The sequence below is a fragment of the Schistocerca gregaria genome, chromosome 10, assembly GCF_023897955.1.
Source record: "Schistocerca gregaria isolate iqSchGreg1 chromosome 10, iqSchGreg1.2, whole genome shotgun sequence".
Taxonomy (NCBI): domain Eukaryota; kingdom Metazoa; phylum Arthropoda; class Insecta; order Orthoptera; family Acrididae; genus Schistocerca; species Schistocerca gregaria.
In genome coordinates this window covers 130,384,405-130,404,433 of record NC_064929.1, presented here as the reverse complement: position 1 = coordinate 130,404,433, position 20,029 = coordinate 130,384,405, and the positions used below count along the sequence as shown (strand labels likewise).

Sequence of the window (20,029 nt, the reverse complement as noted above, 5' to 3'; positions counted from 1 at the left end):
GTCCTCGGGAAAAATTACGGCTGTAGTTTCCCCTTGCTTTCAGCCGTTCGCAGTACCAGCACAGCAACGCCGTTTTGGTTAATGTTGCAAGGCCAGATCAGTCAATCATCCAGACTGTTGCCCCTGCAACTACTGAAAAGGCTGCTGCCCCTCTTCAGGAACCACACGTTTGTCTGGCCTCTCAACAGATACCCCTCCGTTGTGGTTGCATCTACGGTACGGCCATCTGTATCGCCGAGGCACGCAAGCCTCCCCACCAACGGCAAGGTCCATGGTTCATGGGGGGATGGTGTAATTCACAGTATGCGAACTGCTCAGACTATATTCATCCAATATGTCAGAACGAGAGATCTTAGTGATTCCTAACAAGCTTTAATCTGGAGGTCACTATGTCATAATATTAAAGTAAAAATTGTCTACTGCCATTCTGATGCTTGTATTTACGTCCTTTATCATTTAATGTTTCTCACAGATCTAGCAGATGCAGTAATATTTATTTTTCAGTTAATTTTTTTGGCCAAGGTTTCTGATATTGAGCACTTGCCACTGTCATAAATTTCATAGGTTGTCCAACTGACAATGTTTTGACAAGCCATTTAGTTCAGTTAAAGAGATGTGTCATTTACTATTTTTCCTTGTAGAACTGAATGCTAGGGATTTTTCCTGAAGAGACACATGATGGTCAGTTCTTAAGCTCATTCCACAAGCTGCAGCAGAGTGCATACAGATGTTAAATTGTATTTTTTAATTGGCAAATAATACATCAAATGCAGCACAAGTGGCATCAACAATCAAATTTTATGCGATCTGTCATACCAGAAAGGAGCGCAGCAAAGTCTCTCAAACATTTCTCCACACAAGAGGCTTCCAGAACAGGAAGAGACTGAGGAAAAATGACAGTAAAGTTGCCTTCGGTTGTCTACTTCTATATAAACACAGGCGACATCGGGCTCTCTCGATACCTCTCACTTAACTATCGCTCTCTCGAATGTTTTTGTACTTGAAAGAAGTTTTCAAGGTGTGTAAAGCTTGTATCTATCTACAAGTATTGTCAATATATGAACACCTGTTATAATGTTTGAATTTGTGGTAGCCCCTTGTGCGTCTCTGAGATCTGTTAAGCCAATCTGTAAACGCTGTTTCCAAGCAGCACTTCTGTGCATAATGCGTAATATTAGTGACCGCCATATGACCAACAAACAATGTGTGCGGTCAGTCCATTCTGCAGCATCAAGGCAGGTTACACAAAGTCATCAAATATTTATTTTCCCTCTCTTAATGGTGAATTTATCTGTTCCATGTGATAATTTAATTTTTTACTTGGCAGCTTCTTTTAATTAGTGGCACTCACAGTTAACTTCCTCTTATCAAAATTTAATTTTGAGTTACCCTTAAAGAGCATTACACAAAATAGAGAAAACTTTCTTTGAAACTAATAATTTAGTCATATTGATTATGTCTACCATCCACAAATCTTTCCTAAGGAGTGTGCATGTAGAAGCACTTCATCGTCACTTTCTCCAAGACACTGCTGATTACGAATTTTCTGTGCCACAGAAATTCAATTGTCTTTTTCAATCACATTCTCCCTACTGTCAAACTGCACCTTGTTGGAGTTGTTTGTGATGGATGCTCCTTTGCAGGGAAACTGCTAAAATGGAACAAATCTTACAGAGTTTGGTCCAAAAATAATGAGAAGATCCTGAAGAGGAGGGCGACGAGGGGCAGGAGGGCGACGAGGGGCAGGAGGGCGACGAGGGGCAGGAGGGCGACGAGGGGCAGGAGGGCGACGAGGGGCAGGAGGGCGACGAGGGGCAGGAGGGCGACGAGGGGCAGGAGGGCGACGAGGGGCAGGAGGGCGACGAGGGGCAGGAGGGCGACGAGGGGCAGGAGGGCGACGAGGGGCAGGAGGGCGACGAGGGGCAGGAGGGCGACGAGGGGCAGGAGGGCGACGAGGGGCAGGAGGGCGACGAGGGGCAGGAGGGCGACGAGGGGCAGGAGGGCGACGAGGGGCAGGAGGGCGACGAGGGGCAGGAGGGCGACGAGGGGCAGGAGGGCGACGAGGGGCAGGAGGGCGACGAGGGGCAGGAGGGCGACGAGGGGCAGGAGGGCGACGAGGGGCAGGAGGGCGACGAGGGGCAGGAGGGCGACGAGGGGCAGGAGGGCGACGAGGGGCAGGAGGGCGACGAGGGGCAGGAGGGCGACGAGGGGCAGGAGGGCGACGAGGGGCAGGAGGGCGACGAGGGGCAGGAGGGCGACGAGGGGCAGGAGGGCGACGAGGGGCAGGAGGGCGACGAGGGGCAGGAGGGCGACGAGGGGCAGGAGGGCGACGAGGGGCAGGAGGGCGACGAGGGGCAGGAGGGCGACGAGGGGCAGGAGGGCGACGAGGGGCAGGAGGGCGACGAGGGGCAGGAGGGCGACGAGGGGCAGGAGGGCGACGAGGGGCAGGAGGGCGACGAGGGGCAGGAGGGCGACGAGGGGCAGGAGGGCGACGAGGGGCAGGAGGGCGACGAGGGGCAGGAGGGCGACGAGGGGCAGGAGGGCGACGAGGGGCAGGAGGGCGACGAGGGGCAGGAGGGCGACGAGGGGCAGGAGGGCGACGAGGGGCAGGAGGGCGACGAGGGGCAGGAGGGCGACGAGGGGCAGGAGGGCGACGAGGGGCAGGAGGGCGACGAGGGGCAGGAGGGCGACGAGGGGCAGGAGGGCGACGAGGGGCAGGAGGGCGACGAGGGGCAGGAGGGCGACGAGGGGCAGGAGGGCGACGAGGGGCAGGAGGGCGACGAGGGGCAGGAGGGCGACGAGGGGCAGGAGGGCGACGAGGGCGAGGAGGGGGAGGACGGGGAGGAGGGGGAGGAGGGGGGAACAAAATAGGTGTAAAGTAGGCCCACTTACCATCTGGCAAGGCAACATTTGCAGCATTAGAAACAAGATGTTAGGAGAGTTGGAACATTTTTGTAAAATTAAAAAAAAAAAAAATGTGATGTACTGTGTGTCTCAGAACACTGACTTACAGAATATCATGTAGATGTGTTCATACCTAATGAGTACATCTGGCAGCAATAATGTGTAGAAACAAGAGAAAAAAAATGGAGGGTCCGCAATATTTATCAGACAATGTACACAGTTCTCTAAAATAGATGTAAGTTCATACTCCTAAGAATTAAATAGCAACTTTACCTGTATAAGACTGATAGACCAAAATACTGTAATCGTTAGCTTGTGCAGATCCCCAAACGGTGATGTTAACTTATTTTTCGAGAAATTTGAACAGATGATAAGAAAAATCTTAAAACTCAAAACAAATGTAGCAATATCTGCTGATTTCAACATTGGCTCGCTAGGCATAGAGGAACTTTTAACATTACAGGACATATTGGGACATATTGAAGTATTCGATACTGTAGACTTTTAGGGGATGTCGATACAGATATGCAAAATGTAAAGGGAAACTTTGGTGATGTTTAAATATTGTACTGTGTCAATATTAGGACATTTTGCACAGAAAGAACAAAAATAGAATTAATGTAAATATATATTAGTGTTAGTAACCTATTTTCATTCAATTTTGTAATTATATTTCATTTTGTAAAAGAAAGACTCACTGTTTGCTGTAGCTCTGATTAATTGTATAAATTATCAGTTTTGAGCTAAATTATTTTGTATAATATGGACAAGATACTTTTAAAAACTCACCAGCTAAAGAGAAAGTCTGTAAATGAACGTTTAATGCACACTTCTGGAACTTTCTATGGAGAAATTCTATATTATGATTGCAAAAATACGAAAACTTGTGAAAACTGTTTCATAACCTAATTTCGAAAGACCATTTGTATCAAGAAATATTGCTAAAAAGATTTATTTACGTTTTGAAACACGATTTAAATCATTTTACATATAAATAGTTGTTCTAAATCACTCAAGAAATATCCAGAATCAAATGTCAAGATATTTCTGGAAACATCGGTACAAATCTGGTGAAGGTTATCCAGAAGCTGGTAGAAAAATGCTATAAAATCTATTTGGAAATTGTGCTTGTAAGAATTTATATGTACTGATCCTTTTACTTACTTTAATCTGTACTAAAATTCTGTAATGTCTAATTTAGTTTTAAGTCGTGAATTGCTATCGTATTATAAACGAAACATTGTCAAAGACTCTCATTGTTTGGAAAGATATTAATACACCTAGGAGTTGTCAGTTGCCAGTTCAGTTCGGATATGCAGTGCGGTTAGCTCGGAGAGTCAGTTGTTGAGTCTGTGAAGTCTAACAGTTCTGTTTGTAAATAAACGTCTGTAATGAAGAATTTCCTGTTGTCGTCAATATGAACTCAAGACCTTTTGCACGAAGCAGACACCTCCTAATCCAACGTTTTCATTTGGTGTTGAGGAGCTGAAATGTTATAATTTGGTGCAGAAAGTCCTGGGACGTTATAATTTGGTTGAGGAAGCTGAAATGTTATAATTTGGTGGATAGAGCTGGGATGTTATAAACTCAACACAAAAACATTCTTAAACCTACTCAGATCACTAAAATCTATATTATACTAACAATAGCCTGACATGTGGAAATGGCTGTTTGGACTATATTATACGCAATTTTTCAAGAGACCTATATAGTGTAAGCACTGAAGATCAATCTTTTGCAGATCATGATCCTCTACTCCTAACATACCAGTATACACAGTGAGGTAAGGATTATAAGGTTGCAAATAAGAAGCCAAGCATGACATGGGTTAGAAGTCAGAAAGAGGAATATGTTAAGTTATTCATAGACACCCTCAGAAAGGTAAACTGGGACTTTGTTTATGAATATGACACAGATCAATCAACTGTTGAAACACTTTTTAATAATTTCTTTAAGACATATACTGACTTATAGTACTCTTGCTCAGCAATGAAAAGAAACAGTACTAAAACAAATAGGAAATGTAAAAAGATTACATGATACACTGATGACTTGGCTAGTATCCGGGAAAAGATGCTTCCACTGTACAAAACCTAGAAAAACAAGGGCTAATGTGGGATAGATCAAAATGATACTTATTGTAAAGACTATCTGAAGTGTAAAAAACATTACGAAGCCAACCTTAAACTTGCCAAACAAGCTGCCTATGAAAATTATATAGAAGGAGCCCCAAACAAATGCAAGACTTCTTGGGATATTATAAAACAAGAACACACTTCTATCCAAACAAGACGTTCTACTTTAGCCACAAGAGCTCAATAAATATTTTACAACTACAGTAAATGAATTAAAATAAAAAATTAAACAGTCAGGCACACCAGCAATTGATATGCTTGCTGATCAGCTAATTAAAGGGCATGAATTTCACTGGGACCCTGTAACACCCAAGGATATACTAAATATTGTTAGAAAATTTTCAAACTAGAAAAGCATGGACTACTACTGGCTATCTAACTACAGAATGAAAAGGACAATACACCTCATTTTCAATACACTTGTTTTTATTATGAATAATTGCATAGAAGTTGGAGTTTTCCCTGATCAGCTCAAAATTTCCAAAGTTATACCCATATAAAAAAAAGGGGGAAAAACACCTCCCTGAAAACTATAGACCAGTGTCTATTGTACCAACCTTTTCCAAAATATTTGAAGCAATTTTCCACAAACAGCTAAGCAACTGTTTTGAAAAGTATGACCTCTGTAACAGACAGTATGGTTTTCAACAAGGGAAAAATACCACCCTGCAGTCCTTGAAATAGTTAATGAGACATTAACTGAATTTGAAAATAAACAAAACACCCTCACTTGAGCTTTGTGATCTGAATAAGGAATTTGATTGTATCCCCTTTGACATCCTTTAAGCCAAACAAAAGTATTATGGTATAAATAAAACAGAGTTAGAAATAATCAACTTTTTATCCAAGTAACAGGAGACAATTTGTGTGGATTCAAAATAGACACACTCTGGTGTACCTCAGGGCTCTGTCCTTGCCATTTATATTGGATCTGGGTCAGTTACCTGCTATGCAGATGATGCAACCTTAATCGGCACAGATCGACATTTATCAAAGTGACACCAGAAATCACAGGACACTCTCACCTAGACTAGTTCTCGACTAACAAACTTCTACATAACCCAGTAAAAATTCAGCATCTGAATTTGGGACTGGCTACAGAGGTAGAACCAAAATCTGTAAAACAGCTTGGAATACACATTGATTCCAAACTTAACTGGCAACCGCACATAAACTAGGTCTGCAAAAAGTTATCATGGGTACCTTATCTCATCTGGAAACTGTCTAATCTAGCGAGTAACAAATATCTCTGAACAGCTTACTTTGCACTTTTTCGGACTTGTATATCTTATGGGCTGTTACTACGGGGCCACTCGCGTCATGTCAGTGATGTACTAATGATACAAGAGGTGCTACGAATAATGTGTAAGATTGGTCCACAAGAACACTGCCGTCCCTTATTCATCAAAATGGAAATAATGACAGGGATAAATCTTTATATTTATGCGTCAATGATATATGCTAAAAAGAATGGAACAAAATTGACATCAGAGAGAACACACATTTTCATGTCACCAGAAGCAGAGTATTGACATTCCAAAACATAGGCTGACAAAAAACAGGCAACTCTCACAAAGTGAACTGTTTGAAATTATTTAACAAATTACCACATACTGCACTTAATACACCTTTCAATAATTTTAAAAGTAAACTGCACGAATGGTTAATAGACAATCCATACCACAAACTTCCTGGCAGATTAAAATTGTGTGCCGGACCGAGACTCGGAACTCGGGACCTTTGCCTTTCGCAGGCTAATGCTCTATCATCTGAGCTACCAAAGCACGATGCACGCCCCGTCCTCACAGCTTTACTTCTGCCAATACCTCATCTCCTACTTTCCAAACTTATGTGGAAGGGACTTGTGGTCGGATCTCTGTCTACCATTTACAGTATGTTCTCAACACCCACTCCATCCAGGTCGGCCTAACTGTGGCACACCACAAACGCCATATTCCCTTAAAAGCCCATTCACAGCTGTGAAAGTCTGATGGTTTGGTGCCCTTCTGTTTGGAAACATTTTCATATACCGTTGGCTCGTCACTCGTGCATTGCCTTCTGCTGCGCCATAGAGGAAGTGCATATTCGTGAACTCGACATGTGATGGGACACCCTCCTCTAACATTACCTTTCTTTTTATATAAAACTAGTCGATACCAGCATTAAACCCAAATCGGGTATAGGTGAACATTCTCAGCTGTCTAACTGAAAGAACTTCATTCGATTTTGTGTGCGATGTATTACATTTCAGGCTAAAATGTATAAAAGCAAATTAATTTGTTAGTGCTCTGTACATTCAGTTAATTAATTGAGCAATATAATTCTACTTATTGCATTTATTTCCAAACTCATTTATAAAATAATGATCTATCTTGGTAGGGATTCTTTTTTTTTTTGTCTAGAAAGTTTGTAAATTCTTGTTTTGTAAACTCTTTGGAATATTGTGAGTACTGCAGAATGTAAGTAGTAGTGGGCATGCCTTCGATGGAAGCAGGCGAATTGCTAATCTCGTCAGCAACAATGTGAATTTACGTTCAGAAGTGAAAACTGTAAAGTCAGAGTGACATAGAAAAAGGGGATAAAATAAAAAGATACTCATAGCAACAGAAAGAATTTCATCAGTTATTCTGTTCAATGAGAACCAGCAACTCTAAATCAAAATTTCAGCCGCAAGGATGTACCCCTAGACACAATAACTGGAGCCAAGAACAAGAAGACGATAAAGTGTTTCTTTTGTATGTCTTACGTCTCTTGAAGCTTTTGAAACTAATGAAGACACTAAGAGAATTTTAATAGTGGTCATATTGAGATCGGCACGGACGTCCAAACCCCAATGAGGCGGTGCACCATCTTGCTGAAACAAGACATCTGGGTGATACTGAAGCAGCTGAGAAACAGCATACAGTTGCAGCATGTCCAGATACACTGCAAATGTGATGGTAGCATCAGTGAAGAAGCATGCCCCGATAATTCAATCGTGCAACATTCACCTTCGGAAGTGCTACCGAGGGTGCTCATGTGGAAGTTTACTCATGTGTGGGGGGTGGGGGGAAATATTGATAGTTTGTAAACAATTAGACACCAGTTTAAAATTCGTATCTTACTTTTAGCCCGTGTTATCAATTTATGTAATAAGGGAAAGACTTTTCGAACACCCTGTATTTTTCGATTATTCGCAATATAGCACATTTTTGAGAAAAGACACGACATCATTGCAATATGAGGTCATGTACGAGATAAACGAATTTATTACTATGCAACTGCAGCAATACTACCCACCTGAGGTTCAACAGCTTCTCAGGAAATTCAACAAACGGCATAGCTTTGATATTGCAGCTCTTGAGGATATCGAGGCACCTCAGCTCCTTCAAGTTCAGTACGTGTTGAAGGCCCGGCTGTAGTGCACACAGGTTGTGGAACAACTGAAGAACCAGTGTGTGCAGAAGTGGAAGCTGTGCAACCGAGCGATTGCAGTTCCACCCAGCCCGTTGCACCCAGAAAGCTCCAATCTGCATAAACAACACACACAAAGATACAAGAAAGTTCTTTACATATTATAAGAGCCTTCACCATCCAGTCCAGTAGTACACCCCCCCCCCCCCAAAACCCTTTTTTAGGGTGCACAACTATAGTGGTCAGCAGCACCCAGACGAAATTATGAATGCACTGCAAGGCACAGTGTTAAAACAGCAACTAAAAAGGACAACACTATAAAAGACACATTAACAGGCAAGGGATTAAAAGAAAACAGCATAATCAAATGTCCTTATACAGGTTTGTCAAGTGGATAAAACAACATCCAGAGTACATGGCAGGCCGAGATCAATGCGCAGTGTATTACAATTCGGACAGGACGTTAAAATGTGGCGTACCGTCAGCAATTGCCCACACGGGCAGAACGGCGCCGGCACAGCCGTCAGCAGATGGCGGTGGTTGAACCGGCAGTGTCCAATCCGTAACCGGGCCAAAATGACCTCCTCCCACCGAGGAGGGCGTGAAGAGGTCGTCTGAGCCGTGGGGAGAGGTTTCGAGGCCCGAAGCTCGTTTTCAGTAAGTGTAATGGAGGTACACGGGAAGGATACTAAGGCAAAAATTAAGTATATGATCCAATGATCCATAGGATTATGATCACATACCAACACATTACAAGACAGAATTACTAGCCAGACTAATTTTAAAGAAGTGAATGTGTAGTACTGGCAAGAGACCAGTATAAAAGTATGAGGGAGAGACTTCCTAGCTTTTGGAACTAGTAGTTCCTTCATCAGAGAAGAGACACGGGTAGCCTGAAAAAGGTTACAAAGGAAAGGCTGACCTGTAAGACAAGTTACTGTCTTCGTATATATAGTTAAAGGCTACCCAGCTATTGACCTTTGTCTGTGTGAATATGCACAGGTTGCCCAAACTCTTACGGGAATTGCCAAAGTGTGCGCGAGTAATGAGTGAGTGGGCAAATGTCTATAAGGTACAATATGTATGTAGAATTTTAGGCAGATGGGAATGTGAGTCTCACAGGAAGCGTGCAAGGGATAAGTCCCTGCAGTCGCGCTATTCATCTGTGTCCTCGGTGGCTCAGATGGATAGAACATCTGCCATGTAAGCAGGAGATCCCGGGTTCGAGTCCCGGTCGGGGCACACATTTTCAGCTGTCCACATCGAGGGGTATCAAAAACACCTGACGGCACCTGAGGTTTTCAATTAGTCATCATTTATTACATGGACAATTATTTAATTTACAGATTGCCAATGCTGACAGCCTCTGCCCATGGTACCTCAGTAAGACCACAACTGAGAAGAAATGAGTGAGAACTTTCCATTATATATCTGATTTCTTGTTGTTGTTGTTGTTGTGGTGGTGGTGGTGGTGGTGGTGGTGGTCTTCAGTCCAGAGACTGGTTTGATGCAGCTCGCCATGCTACTCTATCTTGTGCAAGCTTCTTCATCTCCCAGTACTTACTGCAACCTACATCCTTCTGAATCTGTTTAGTGCATCCATCTCTTGGTCTCCCTCTATGATTTTTACCCTCCACGGTGCCCTCCAGTACTAAATTGGTGATCCCTAAATGCCTCAGAACATGTTCTACCAACCGATCACTTCTTCTAGTTAAGTTGTGCCACAAATTTCTCTTCTCTTCAATTCTATTCAATACCTCCTCATTAGTTATGTGATCTACACATCTAATCTTCAGCATTCTTCTGTAGCACCACATTTTGAAAGCTTCTACTCTCTTCTTGTCTAAACTATTTATTGTCCACGTTTCACTTCCATACATGGCTACACTCCATACAAATACTTTCAGAAAAGACTTCACGACACTTACATCTACACTCGATGTTAACAAATTTCTCTTCTTCAGAAACGCTTTCCTTGCCACCGCCAGTCTACATTTTATATCCTCTCTCCTTTGACCATCATCAGTTATTTTGCTCCCCAAATAGCAAAAGTCATTTATTACTTTAAGTGTCTCATTTCCTAAACTAATTCCTGCAACATCACCCGATTTAATTCGACTACATTCCGTTATCCTCGTTTTGCTTTTGTTGACATTCATCTTATACCCTCCTTTCAAGACACTGTCCATTCTGTTCAGCTGCTCTTCCAGGTCCTTTGTTGTCTCTGACACAATTACAATGTCATTGGCAAACCTCAAAGTTTTTATTTCTTCTCCATGGATTTTAATACTCCCAGGGCCTTGTTTCGAGTCGGGTCTTTCAATGCTCACTTGATCATTAACAAACTCTATTCAGTTGTCAATACTGATAAATTTGCATCTACTCTTTACTACATCAAAGTCACTAAAACATTAACCAAACAATGGAAATTCCAGGAAGGAATGTCAACAATGTAGGAAAAGACAGATTGCTACTTACCGTAAAGAAGACACGTCAATTTGCGGACAGGCACAATTAGAAGACACTCGCATATAGCTTTTTGCCGCAGCCTTCATCAGTAAGAGAGAGACACACCATCCACCAACACACACGCAAGCACACCTCACCCACACGACTGCTAACTCCAGCATCTCGGGCCGGAATGCAACTATCCTGTGGGACGCAAGCAGCAGTCTGGAGGGAGTGGGGGCGGGGAAGGGGGAAGGAGAGTAGTAAACGGGTTGGGAGAGAGATGGAAGCTGTCTGGTGGAGAGTGCAGGGACTAGAATGCCCACAGGCTTCAACCTACAGTAACCGTCCAACCAACCTTTTCCACCCCTGTCCTATCACCTCCTCCCCATTCTCATCTACCACTCTGTTTATTTGCTGCCCTCTGGCAACCTATCCACCGGTCTTTCCCCACTCCCCTTTTTTTTGCTCCTATTTTCCCCTCCTCCCTGCCTTGTAATGTCCTGACACTGCACCTTTTGGTATTCTAGTGCCTGTACACACCTCCAGACAGTGTTCAGCTCTTGCCCCACCCGTACACCATTCCTTCCCCTCCAGATCACTGCTTGCATCCCACGTGAAAGTTGCATTTCAGCCCGAGATACTGGAGTTGGCTGCCTTGTGTGCATCTCACTTTTACTGATGAAGCTGTGGTCAAAAGGTAAGTGTCTTACAAGGGGAGGCCACTACGTTTGGAACGCGGATTTACTGCAAACTTTGTACACTCTTAGTACTCCATGAGGACAACAAAATGTGTAAGCAGTAGCGCGTACTTCTCAAGCATTATTGAGAAAAAAAATCTCAAGATAATTTCAGTTGTTGAATATATATCTGTGCGTGGCCATTTTAACCACGAATTGGTTGTGGCTGAGGTGTGCCGGTACGGTAGCTCAGGGTGTTCAGTCCGAGCATTAGCTACCCTTTATAATAAAAAAACCGGGTGAACGGATGAAGGTACAAACTGCACAGGTGTCATCGGACGTCCGCCCTGAACAAATTCAGCGAACAGTGTGGTACATTTTTTTTTTTTTTTTAATTGTTTGGCGTTTAAGATGCTGGATCGCTGGATCAAGTTCTGTTCGTCAGTTTTTTTTTTAATTTTCAGCACAGTCATTTTCTTTACTACTTATATTACAATTGATATAATGGGAAAAATACGTGTAATCGGATGAACTTTTATTAAATTCACGTTGTTATTTGTCAGTCTACTAATTTTTATTATCACAAATAACGTAATATTCGTAACTATCGACTAGTAAACTACCAAACGCAAAGTGATACTGAAAATGTACGCTTGTCCGTGTCTTCAAAACTGTTTCTATTTAATCGAAAGAGAACGAGAAATTGCTTCTCGGAAGACGCTATTAAAATACACTCGATACTGCATAACCACTTATAAGTGCCGATTTTTAAGGAAATACTGTGTTATGCATGGTTTGCTTCCAAACTATCATCTGAAAGAGAGGTTTTTGAAAATGTTAATGAAGTTTGTTTTTCCACGGAAAATGTCAAAAGATCTCGCATATGTGGAAACATAGCATTTATTCAATGCAGCTGGTGCCATTTAGCTTTATGTTTCCATGTTTTTAAGAAAAATACCATCCTGCAACTTGTACTTGTAATGTCGAAAGCGACGGTTATTTGTACGTCTTTCAAAAGCCGACTGTGCAGGTCAAAGCTTGGAGCTAACAAGTCGTTTCGGGCTCCTTCCCAGTATAAGGGATTTCTCAAATCACAGACAAGCATACATTTTCGGTATCACTTTATGCGTTTGGTCGTTTACTAGTCGATAGTTATGAATATTACACATTATTTGTGATAATAAAAATTAGTAGACTGACAAATAACATTGTGAATTTAATAAAAGTTCATCCGATTACACGTATTTTCCCAATTATATCAATTGTAATATAAATAATAAAGAAAAAAAACTGTGTTGGAAAAAAAATGATGAACGGAACTCGATCCAGCGATCCACCGGCTTGAACGCCAAACAATTTTAAAAATAAATAAAAATAAAACATTTTGTTCTATATTGTTCGTTGAATTTGTTCAGGGCAGATGTCCGATGACACCCGTGCAGTTTGTTCCTTCATCCATTCGCCCAGTTCTTTTATTATTAAGGGCAGCTAACTACTGACGAACACACTGAGCTACGGTACCGGCACCAGTCAGCAACAGCCGCATCATGGTTAAAATGGCCACGCTCAGATATATATTCGACTATCTAAGTTATCTTGTGATTTTTCTCAATAACACTTGATAAGTACGCGCTAATGCTGAAGATTAGATGGGTAGGCCACATAACTAGTGAGGAGGTATTGAATAGAATTAGGGAGAAAAAGTGTTTGTGGCACAACTTGACAAGAAGAAGGGACCGGTTGGTACGACATGTTCTGAGGCATCAAGGGATCACAGATTTAGCATTGGAGGGCAGCATGGAGGGTAAAAAATTGTAGAGGGAGACCAAGAGATAAATACACTAAGCTGATTCAGAAGGATGTAGGTTGCGGTAGGTACTGGGAGATGAAGAAGCTTGCACAGGATAGGGTGGCATGGAGAGCTACATCAATCCAGTCTCTGGACTGAAGACCACAACAACAACAACAACAACAACAACAACAGAGTACTACAAGTGTACAAAGTTTGCAGTATATACACGTTCCAAATGTCATGGCCTCCCCTTGTTAATTGTGCTTGTCTGCAACTTGACATGTATCCAGTAAAACATTACATGCATTCAGTGAACAATAACTACTCACATTTTTAAATTTTTCAGACGGTGGATCTCGCTGAGTCCTACGTCGGTAATAAACTCTGACTTCCTTAACCTCAGCTCACACAGATTGGGACAGCCCCGTGAAATAGCAAGCACAGTCTCATTCTGGAGGTTGGTAGCATACTGCAGCTGCAGCCGCTAGAGCTGTGGTAGACATCCGGGCCTGCAATTACAAAGAAGAAAAGTATGTAACACAATTTTGATAGATGTGCCTGTGTAATCATTTTGTTGTTGTTGTTGTTTTCGTCATCGTCTTCTTCAGTCCAGAGACTGGATTGATGCAGCTCTGCATGCTACTCTTACCTGTGCAAGCCTCTGCATCTCCCAGTACCTATGGCAACCTACATCCTTCTGAATCTGTTTAGTGTATTCATCTCTTGGTCTCCCTCTACGATTTTTTCCCTCCACACTGTCCTCCAATACCAAATTAGTGATTCCTTGATGCCTCAGAATATGCTCTACCAACCAATCCCTTCTTCTAGTCAAGTTGTGCCACAATCTCTCTTCTCCCCAATTCTATTCAATACCTCCACATTAGTTATGTGGTCTACCCATTTAATCTTCAGCATTCTTCTGCAGCACCACATTTCAAAAGCTTCTATTCTCTTCTTGTCTAAACTATTTAGTGTCCACGTTTCACTTCCATACATGGCTACACTCCATACAAATACTTTTAGAAACGACTTCCTGACACATAAATCTATACTCAATGTTAACAAATTTCTCTTCTTCAGAAATGCTTTTCTTGCCATTGCCAGTATACATTTTATATCCTCTCTGCTTTGACAATCATCAGTTATTTTGCTCCCCAAGTAGCAAAACTCCTTTACTACTTTAAAAGTCTCATTTCCTAATGTAATTCTCCCCCATTTATAGAAATCTAATTATTTATACGTCAATCTGTCATTCGAGCTCCTACATGTTAGTCATTGTAAAAATAGATGTACATTTAGTTTAAACATGGACACAAATTATGAGTGACACTATTAACTGTGTACTTTCACCAGCACAGATGTGTAACTGTACACATTCAAGTCTGCAACAGTTTGCATGTGAAGGTCTCCATCAGTGACCACAGAGACAACGTCCATATCTGTATAAAAGATACAGTCTTTGTGCCACCATTCTTTACATCAATTAACAGTATAATCTTTAATAAATATCAGAATTCAACACATTAGAATTTGAATTTACATTATCCATTGTAACCAACTGTGACGATTCATTGTTATTAATTTCACTTACCACACACAAATTATTTGTTCCTTATTTTTTATCATTACCATCCCTTCCAACAATTAGGTCACTTTATATATCAGGCAGTGATTTTTGAGACTCTGATTTCACACACAAAAATGAACAAATTGCAACAATATTAAAGTTATTTAACCTCATGCAACTAAAGCTCACAGTTCATATTTTTTCATTCCATCTGAAAACCTAACGGATGACATAGTGAAATGCAACTGAAAATTTTAATTCGGAATAGCCGTTTCTCCCTGTTGGCATTTGAATCACATCTCTGAAGATCTCTCACATAATCCTCATCTTAAAGCCTGTGTCACTAGATGTCGCAATGAAATTAGCAATAGTGCTACATTACCACTCTCCATATCCTTTTTTTCCAATTGGCCAACCACATGCTTATTTCAGTATAATATTAAAATATGTCGAACTATCAGTTTAATAAGCCACGGCTGCAAAATACTAATGTGAATTCTTTACACACGAATGGAAAAACTGGTAGAAGCTGACCTCAGGGAAGATCAATTTGGATTCTGTAGAAATGTTGTAATACGCGAGGCAATACTGACCCTACGACTTATCTCAGAAGAAAGATTGAGGAAAGGCAAACCTACATTTCTAGCATTTGTAGAGAAAGCTTTTGACAATGTTGACTGGAATACTCTCTTTCAAATTCTGAAAGTGTCAGGGGTAAATTACATGGAGCGAAAGGCTATTTGCAATTTGTACAGAAACCAGATGGCAGTTATAAGAGTAGAAGGGCATGAAAGGGAAGCAGTGGTTGGGAAGGGAGTGAGACAGGGTTGTAGCCTCTCCCCAATGTTATTCAATCTGTATATTGAGCAAGCAGTAAAGGAAACATAAGAAATATTCGGAATAGGAATTAAAATCCATGGAGAAGAAATAAAAACTTTGAGCTTTGCCAATGACATTGTAATTCTGTCAGAGATAGCAAAGGACCTGGAAGAGCAGTTGAGTGGAATGGACAATGTCTTGAAACGAGAATATAAGGTCAACATCAACAAAAGCAAAATGTGGATAATGGAATGTAGTGGTATTAAATCGGGTGATGCTGAGGGTATTAGATTAGGAAACAATACACTTACAGTAGTAGATGATTTTTTCTATTTGGGCAGCAAAATAACTGATGATGGTTGAGGTAGAGAGGATATAAAATGTAGACTGGCAGTGGCAAGGAAAGCGTCTCTAAAGAAGAGAAATTTGTTAACATCAAGTGTAGATTTAAGTGTCAGGAAGACGTTTCTGAAAGTATTTGTATAGAGTGTAGCCATGTATGTAAGTGAAACATGGACGATAAATAGTTTGGACAAGAAGAGAATAGAAGCTTTCGAAATGTGGTGCCACAGAACAATGCTGAAGATTCGATGGGTAGATCACATAACTAATGAGGAGGTATTTAACAGAATTGGGGAGAAGAGTAGCTTGTGGCACAACTTGACTAGAAGAAGGGACCGGTTGGTAGGACATGTTCTGAGGCATCAAGGGATCACAAATTTAGCATTGGAGGGCAGTGTGGAGGGTAAAAACCATAGAGGGAGACCAATAGATGAATACACTGAGCAGACTCAGTAGAATGTAGGCTGCAGTAGGTACTGGGAGATGAAGAAGCTTGCACAGGATAGAGTAGCATGGAGAGCTGCATCAAACCAGTCTCTGAACTGAAGACCACAACAACAACATTAAAATATGTAAAAAAAAAAAGTCAACTGACAACAATTAATGATGGATCACAAAATGTATTCTGAAGTACTTCTACAATTTGAGCTACAATTTAATTCAGAAAAATCCCATATGCCCCAGCAAATAATGACACTCTCCACACTGAAACTTTTTGGTTTCCTGCACCAGCATCGAAATAATTGATCTGGATATAATTTTGAGGTAAGTGTATCTTCATCCGACTTAAGACACCGAGGTGACAAACATTATGAGACACTTCCTAATGCAGTGTCAGATGAACTTTTGCCTGGAGTAGGGCAGCATGACAATGTGTGGACTTGACAAGTCATTGGAGGCTGCACAAATATTGAGCCATGCTGCCTCTACAGCTGTCCATAGTTGGGAAATTGTTGCCGGTGCAGGATTTTGTGCAGGAACCGACTGCTCAATTACGTCCCATAAATGTTCGATGGCATTCATGTTGGGAAATCTGGCTGGCCAAATCATTCACTCAAGCTGTCCAGAATGTACCTCAAATCAATCATGAACAATCGTGGTCTGGGGGCATGGCACATTGTCATCCACAAAATTCCATCATTGTTTGGGAAAATGAATCCTGTGTATGGCTGCAAATGGTCTCAAAGTAGGTGAACATAACAATTTTCAGTCAATGATCGGCTCAGTTTGTTCAGAAGACCCAATCCATTCCATGTAAACACAGCCCACACCTTTACAGTGTTACAAACAGCTGGCACAGTGCATTGTTGACACTTACCGTATTTACTCGAATCTAAGCCGCACCTGAAAAACGAGATTCTAAATTCAAGGGAAAAAAATTTTTCCTGAATCTAAGCCACACCTGAAATATGAGACTTGAAATTGAAGGGAAGAGAAAGGTTTGTGGCCGCACCTCCAAATCGAAACAAAGTTGGTCTATTGTAATACGAGACACAATTGAGGTCGAATGAATGGCAAAACAGCAACAGTAGCTTGGTTCGAGTCATAAGCTTAGCAGTTAAGGTTTATCAGGTAGCCATTGCTATGCGTCAGGTGCTCAGTCCATATTTATACGGGTATCCTTCCTTTTTCACGTGCTTCGTCTGGTTCGGATCGGTTGCTTATTTTTTTTTTATCTGAAAAGGGCCGTTATCTTTGTTATAGGTGTTTGCGTCACTCTAAGCTGAAAATGCATTACTGTACTGTGTAATGCATTGTTTGTCGCATTCTGATAGTGAGTGTTTACGACCTGTCGCCCGCTGCTCGCGGCATGGCTTGCTTTTGTGCACGCTACCGCCACTTACAATAAAAAAAGAGAGGAATTGTCTCATTAGCGAAACAATGGGAAGAGACTGCTATTTGTTGTTACTTACGCTGCTGCTTTCTTCGATAATGATAAACAAGAACCAAATAAAAGACTACGTATGATAGATGTTCTGAATGAGAGATTAGCTAAAAATAAATTCCGTTTGAAAATCTATGCAGACGCCTCTTTTGTACATTACATTCTGCACAGAAATTAGAGTCATCTTAGATTTAAAAATCTAGTCAATTGTCGTGCTTCATTTTTGATTGTATCACTATTAGGCATAAGAATAATACGAATATAAACATGACATGATACGTATATTCTTCCGCATTTGCTGTTGTCTCACACTAGTTTCGTAGATTATTAGGCAGACAGGATTTAAATGAGATAGCAGCAAACACGAACGAATACATGGCAAAATGTTTATATTCGTATTATTCTTATGGTGACGAAAATACTGCATGTGACTCACAATTCATAAAAGTTCCTATTAGCAAGCATCTCTTCTCACAGCTAGGAAAAAATTCAGAATGTAGAGTTGGCCATATTGACGAACATCCCAAACAGTCTTGCCAGTCGGATTTTCGTAGTACATTGAAATGCTGCTACATTCGAAGATGAACAATATGGAATTTGTATTTACTTCGTTGGATAATGTATGAAAATGCAGTGGTCGAAAATCGGGGCAGAGAAAAAAACGGTCGTCTTCCACTTTTTTTTTTCCTTTCTTTCTTTCCTTTTAATTTATTTACTGACGCAGAGGTTTTGGCGCCAGTATTTATCGTTGTGCCAGCAAAGCATGCCTGTGTAGGGCTACATATATTCGACGGCAGAAGTTAGTTGTGGCGGCACCTACCAACATTTTTCACTCGATTCTAAGCCGCAGGCGGGTTTTTGGATTACAAAAACTGGAATAAAAGTGCGGCTTCGATTCGAGTAAATACGGTAGGCCCATGGCTTTGTGCTATACTCAAACCCTACCATCAGCTCATATGAACTGAAATCATGACTTATCTCACCAGTCCACGGTTTTCCAGTCATCTAGGGTACAACTGATAATCACCAGGCAAGGAGAGGTGCTGCAGGCGATGTCGTGCCATTAGCAGAGGCACTCGCAGTGGTCTGTCTGTTTCCGTAGCCCATTAATGCCAAATTTTGGCAGTGTCCTAACAAATATGTTTGTCATATGTCCCACATTGATGTCTGTGATTATTTCACGAGGTACTTCTTACCTGTTAGTGCTGACAACTCTATGCAATATTCATTTTGTATATGATGATGACTTCTTAAGTAATAGAATCCAGTACGTTGTCCTCGATGGTGCGGGTTCATCGGAGGTGAGGGTATCATCTGGAGTGCCCCAGGGAAGTATGGTAGGTCTGCGGTTGTTTTCTATCTACATAAATGATCTTTTGGTTAGGCTGGATAGCAATGTCCGGCTGTTTACTGATGATGTTGTGGTGTACGAGAAGGTGTCGTCCTTGAGTGATTGTAAGAGGATACAAGATGGCTTGGACAGGATTTGTGATTGGTGTAAAGAATGGCAGCTAACTCTAAATATAGATAAATGTAAATTAATGCAGATGAATTGGAAAGAGAATCCTGTAATCTTTGAATACTCCATTAGTAGTGTAGCACTTGACACAGTCACGTCGATTAAATATTTGGGCATAACATTGCAGAGCGATAAGAAGTGGGACAAGCATGTAATGGCAGTTGTGGGGAAGGCGGACAGTCGCCTTCGATTCATTGGTAGAATTTTGGGAAGATGTGGTTCATCTGTGCTTATAAAACACTAATATAACCTATTCTTGAGTACCGCTCGAGCGTTTGGGATCCCTATCAAGTCGGATTGAGGGAGGACATACAAGCAATTCAGAGGCGGGGTGCTAGATTTGTTACTAGTATGTTTGATCATCACGCAAGTGTTACGGAAATGCTTCAGAAACTCGGGTTGGTGTCCCTGGAGGAAAGGAGGCATTCTTTTCGTGAATCGCTACTGAGGCTGACTGCAGTACAATTTTACTACCGCCAACTTATATTTTGCAGAAAGACCACAAAGATAAGATAAGAGAGATTAGGGCTTGTACAGAGGCATAT

The 20,029-nt window shown here is 41.5% G+C and overlaps 1 protein-coding gene across 8 annotated transcripts in view; it reads right to left on the bottom strand.

Moving 5' to 3' along the window:
- The window catches only part of LOC126293193 (uncharacterized), a 98,647-nt gene that overhangs the window by 20,488 nt on the left and 58,130 nt on the right, over positions 1-20,029 (bottom strand). For 5 of the 8 annotated variants that reach the window (XR_007552252.1, XR_007552251.1, XM_049986314.1 and 2 more), the window contains 2 exons: positions 13,682-13,861; positions 8,319-8,548 (listed from right to left, as the gene is read on the bottom strand). Coding sequence is in view for 6 of the 8 variants with exons in the window: in XM_049986314.1 (XP_049842271.1) it covers positions 13,837-13,861 (25 nt within the window). In the remaining 2 variants the exon portion in view is untranslated. The remainder of the gene's footprint in view (positions 1-8,318; positions 8,549-13,681; positions 13,862-20,029) is intronic. The other 3 variants (XM_049986313.1, XM_049986311.1, XM_049986310.1) reach the window with 1 other exon arrangement.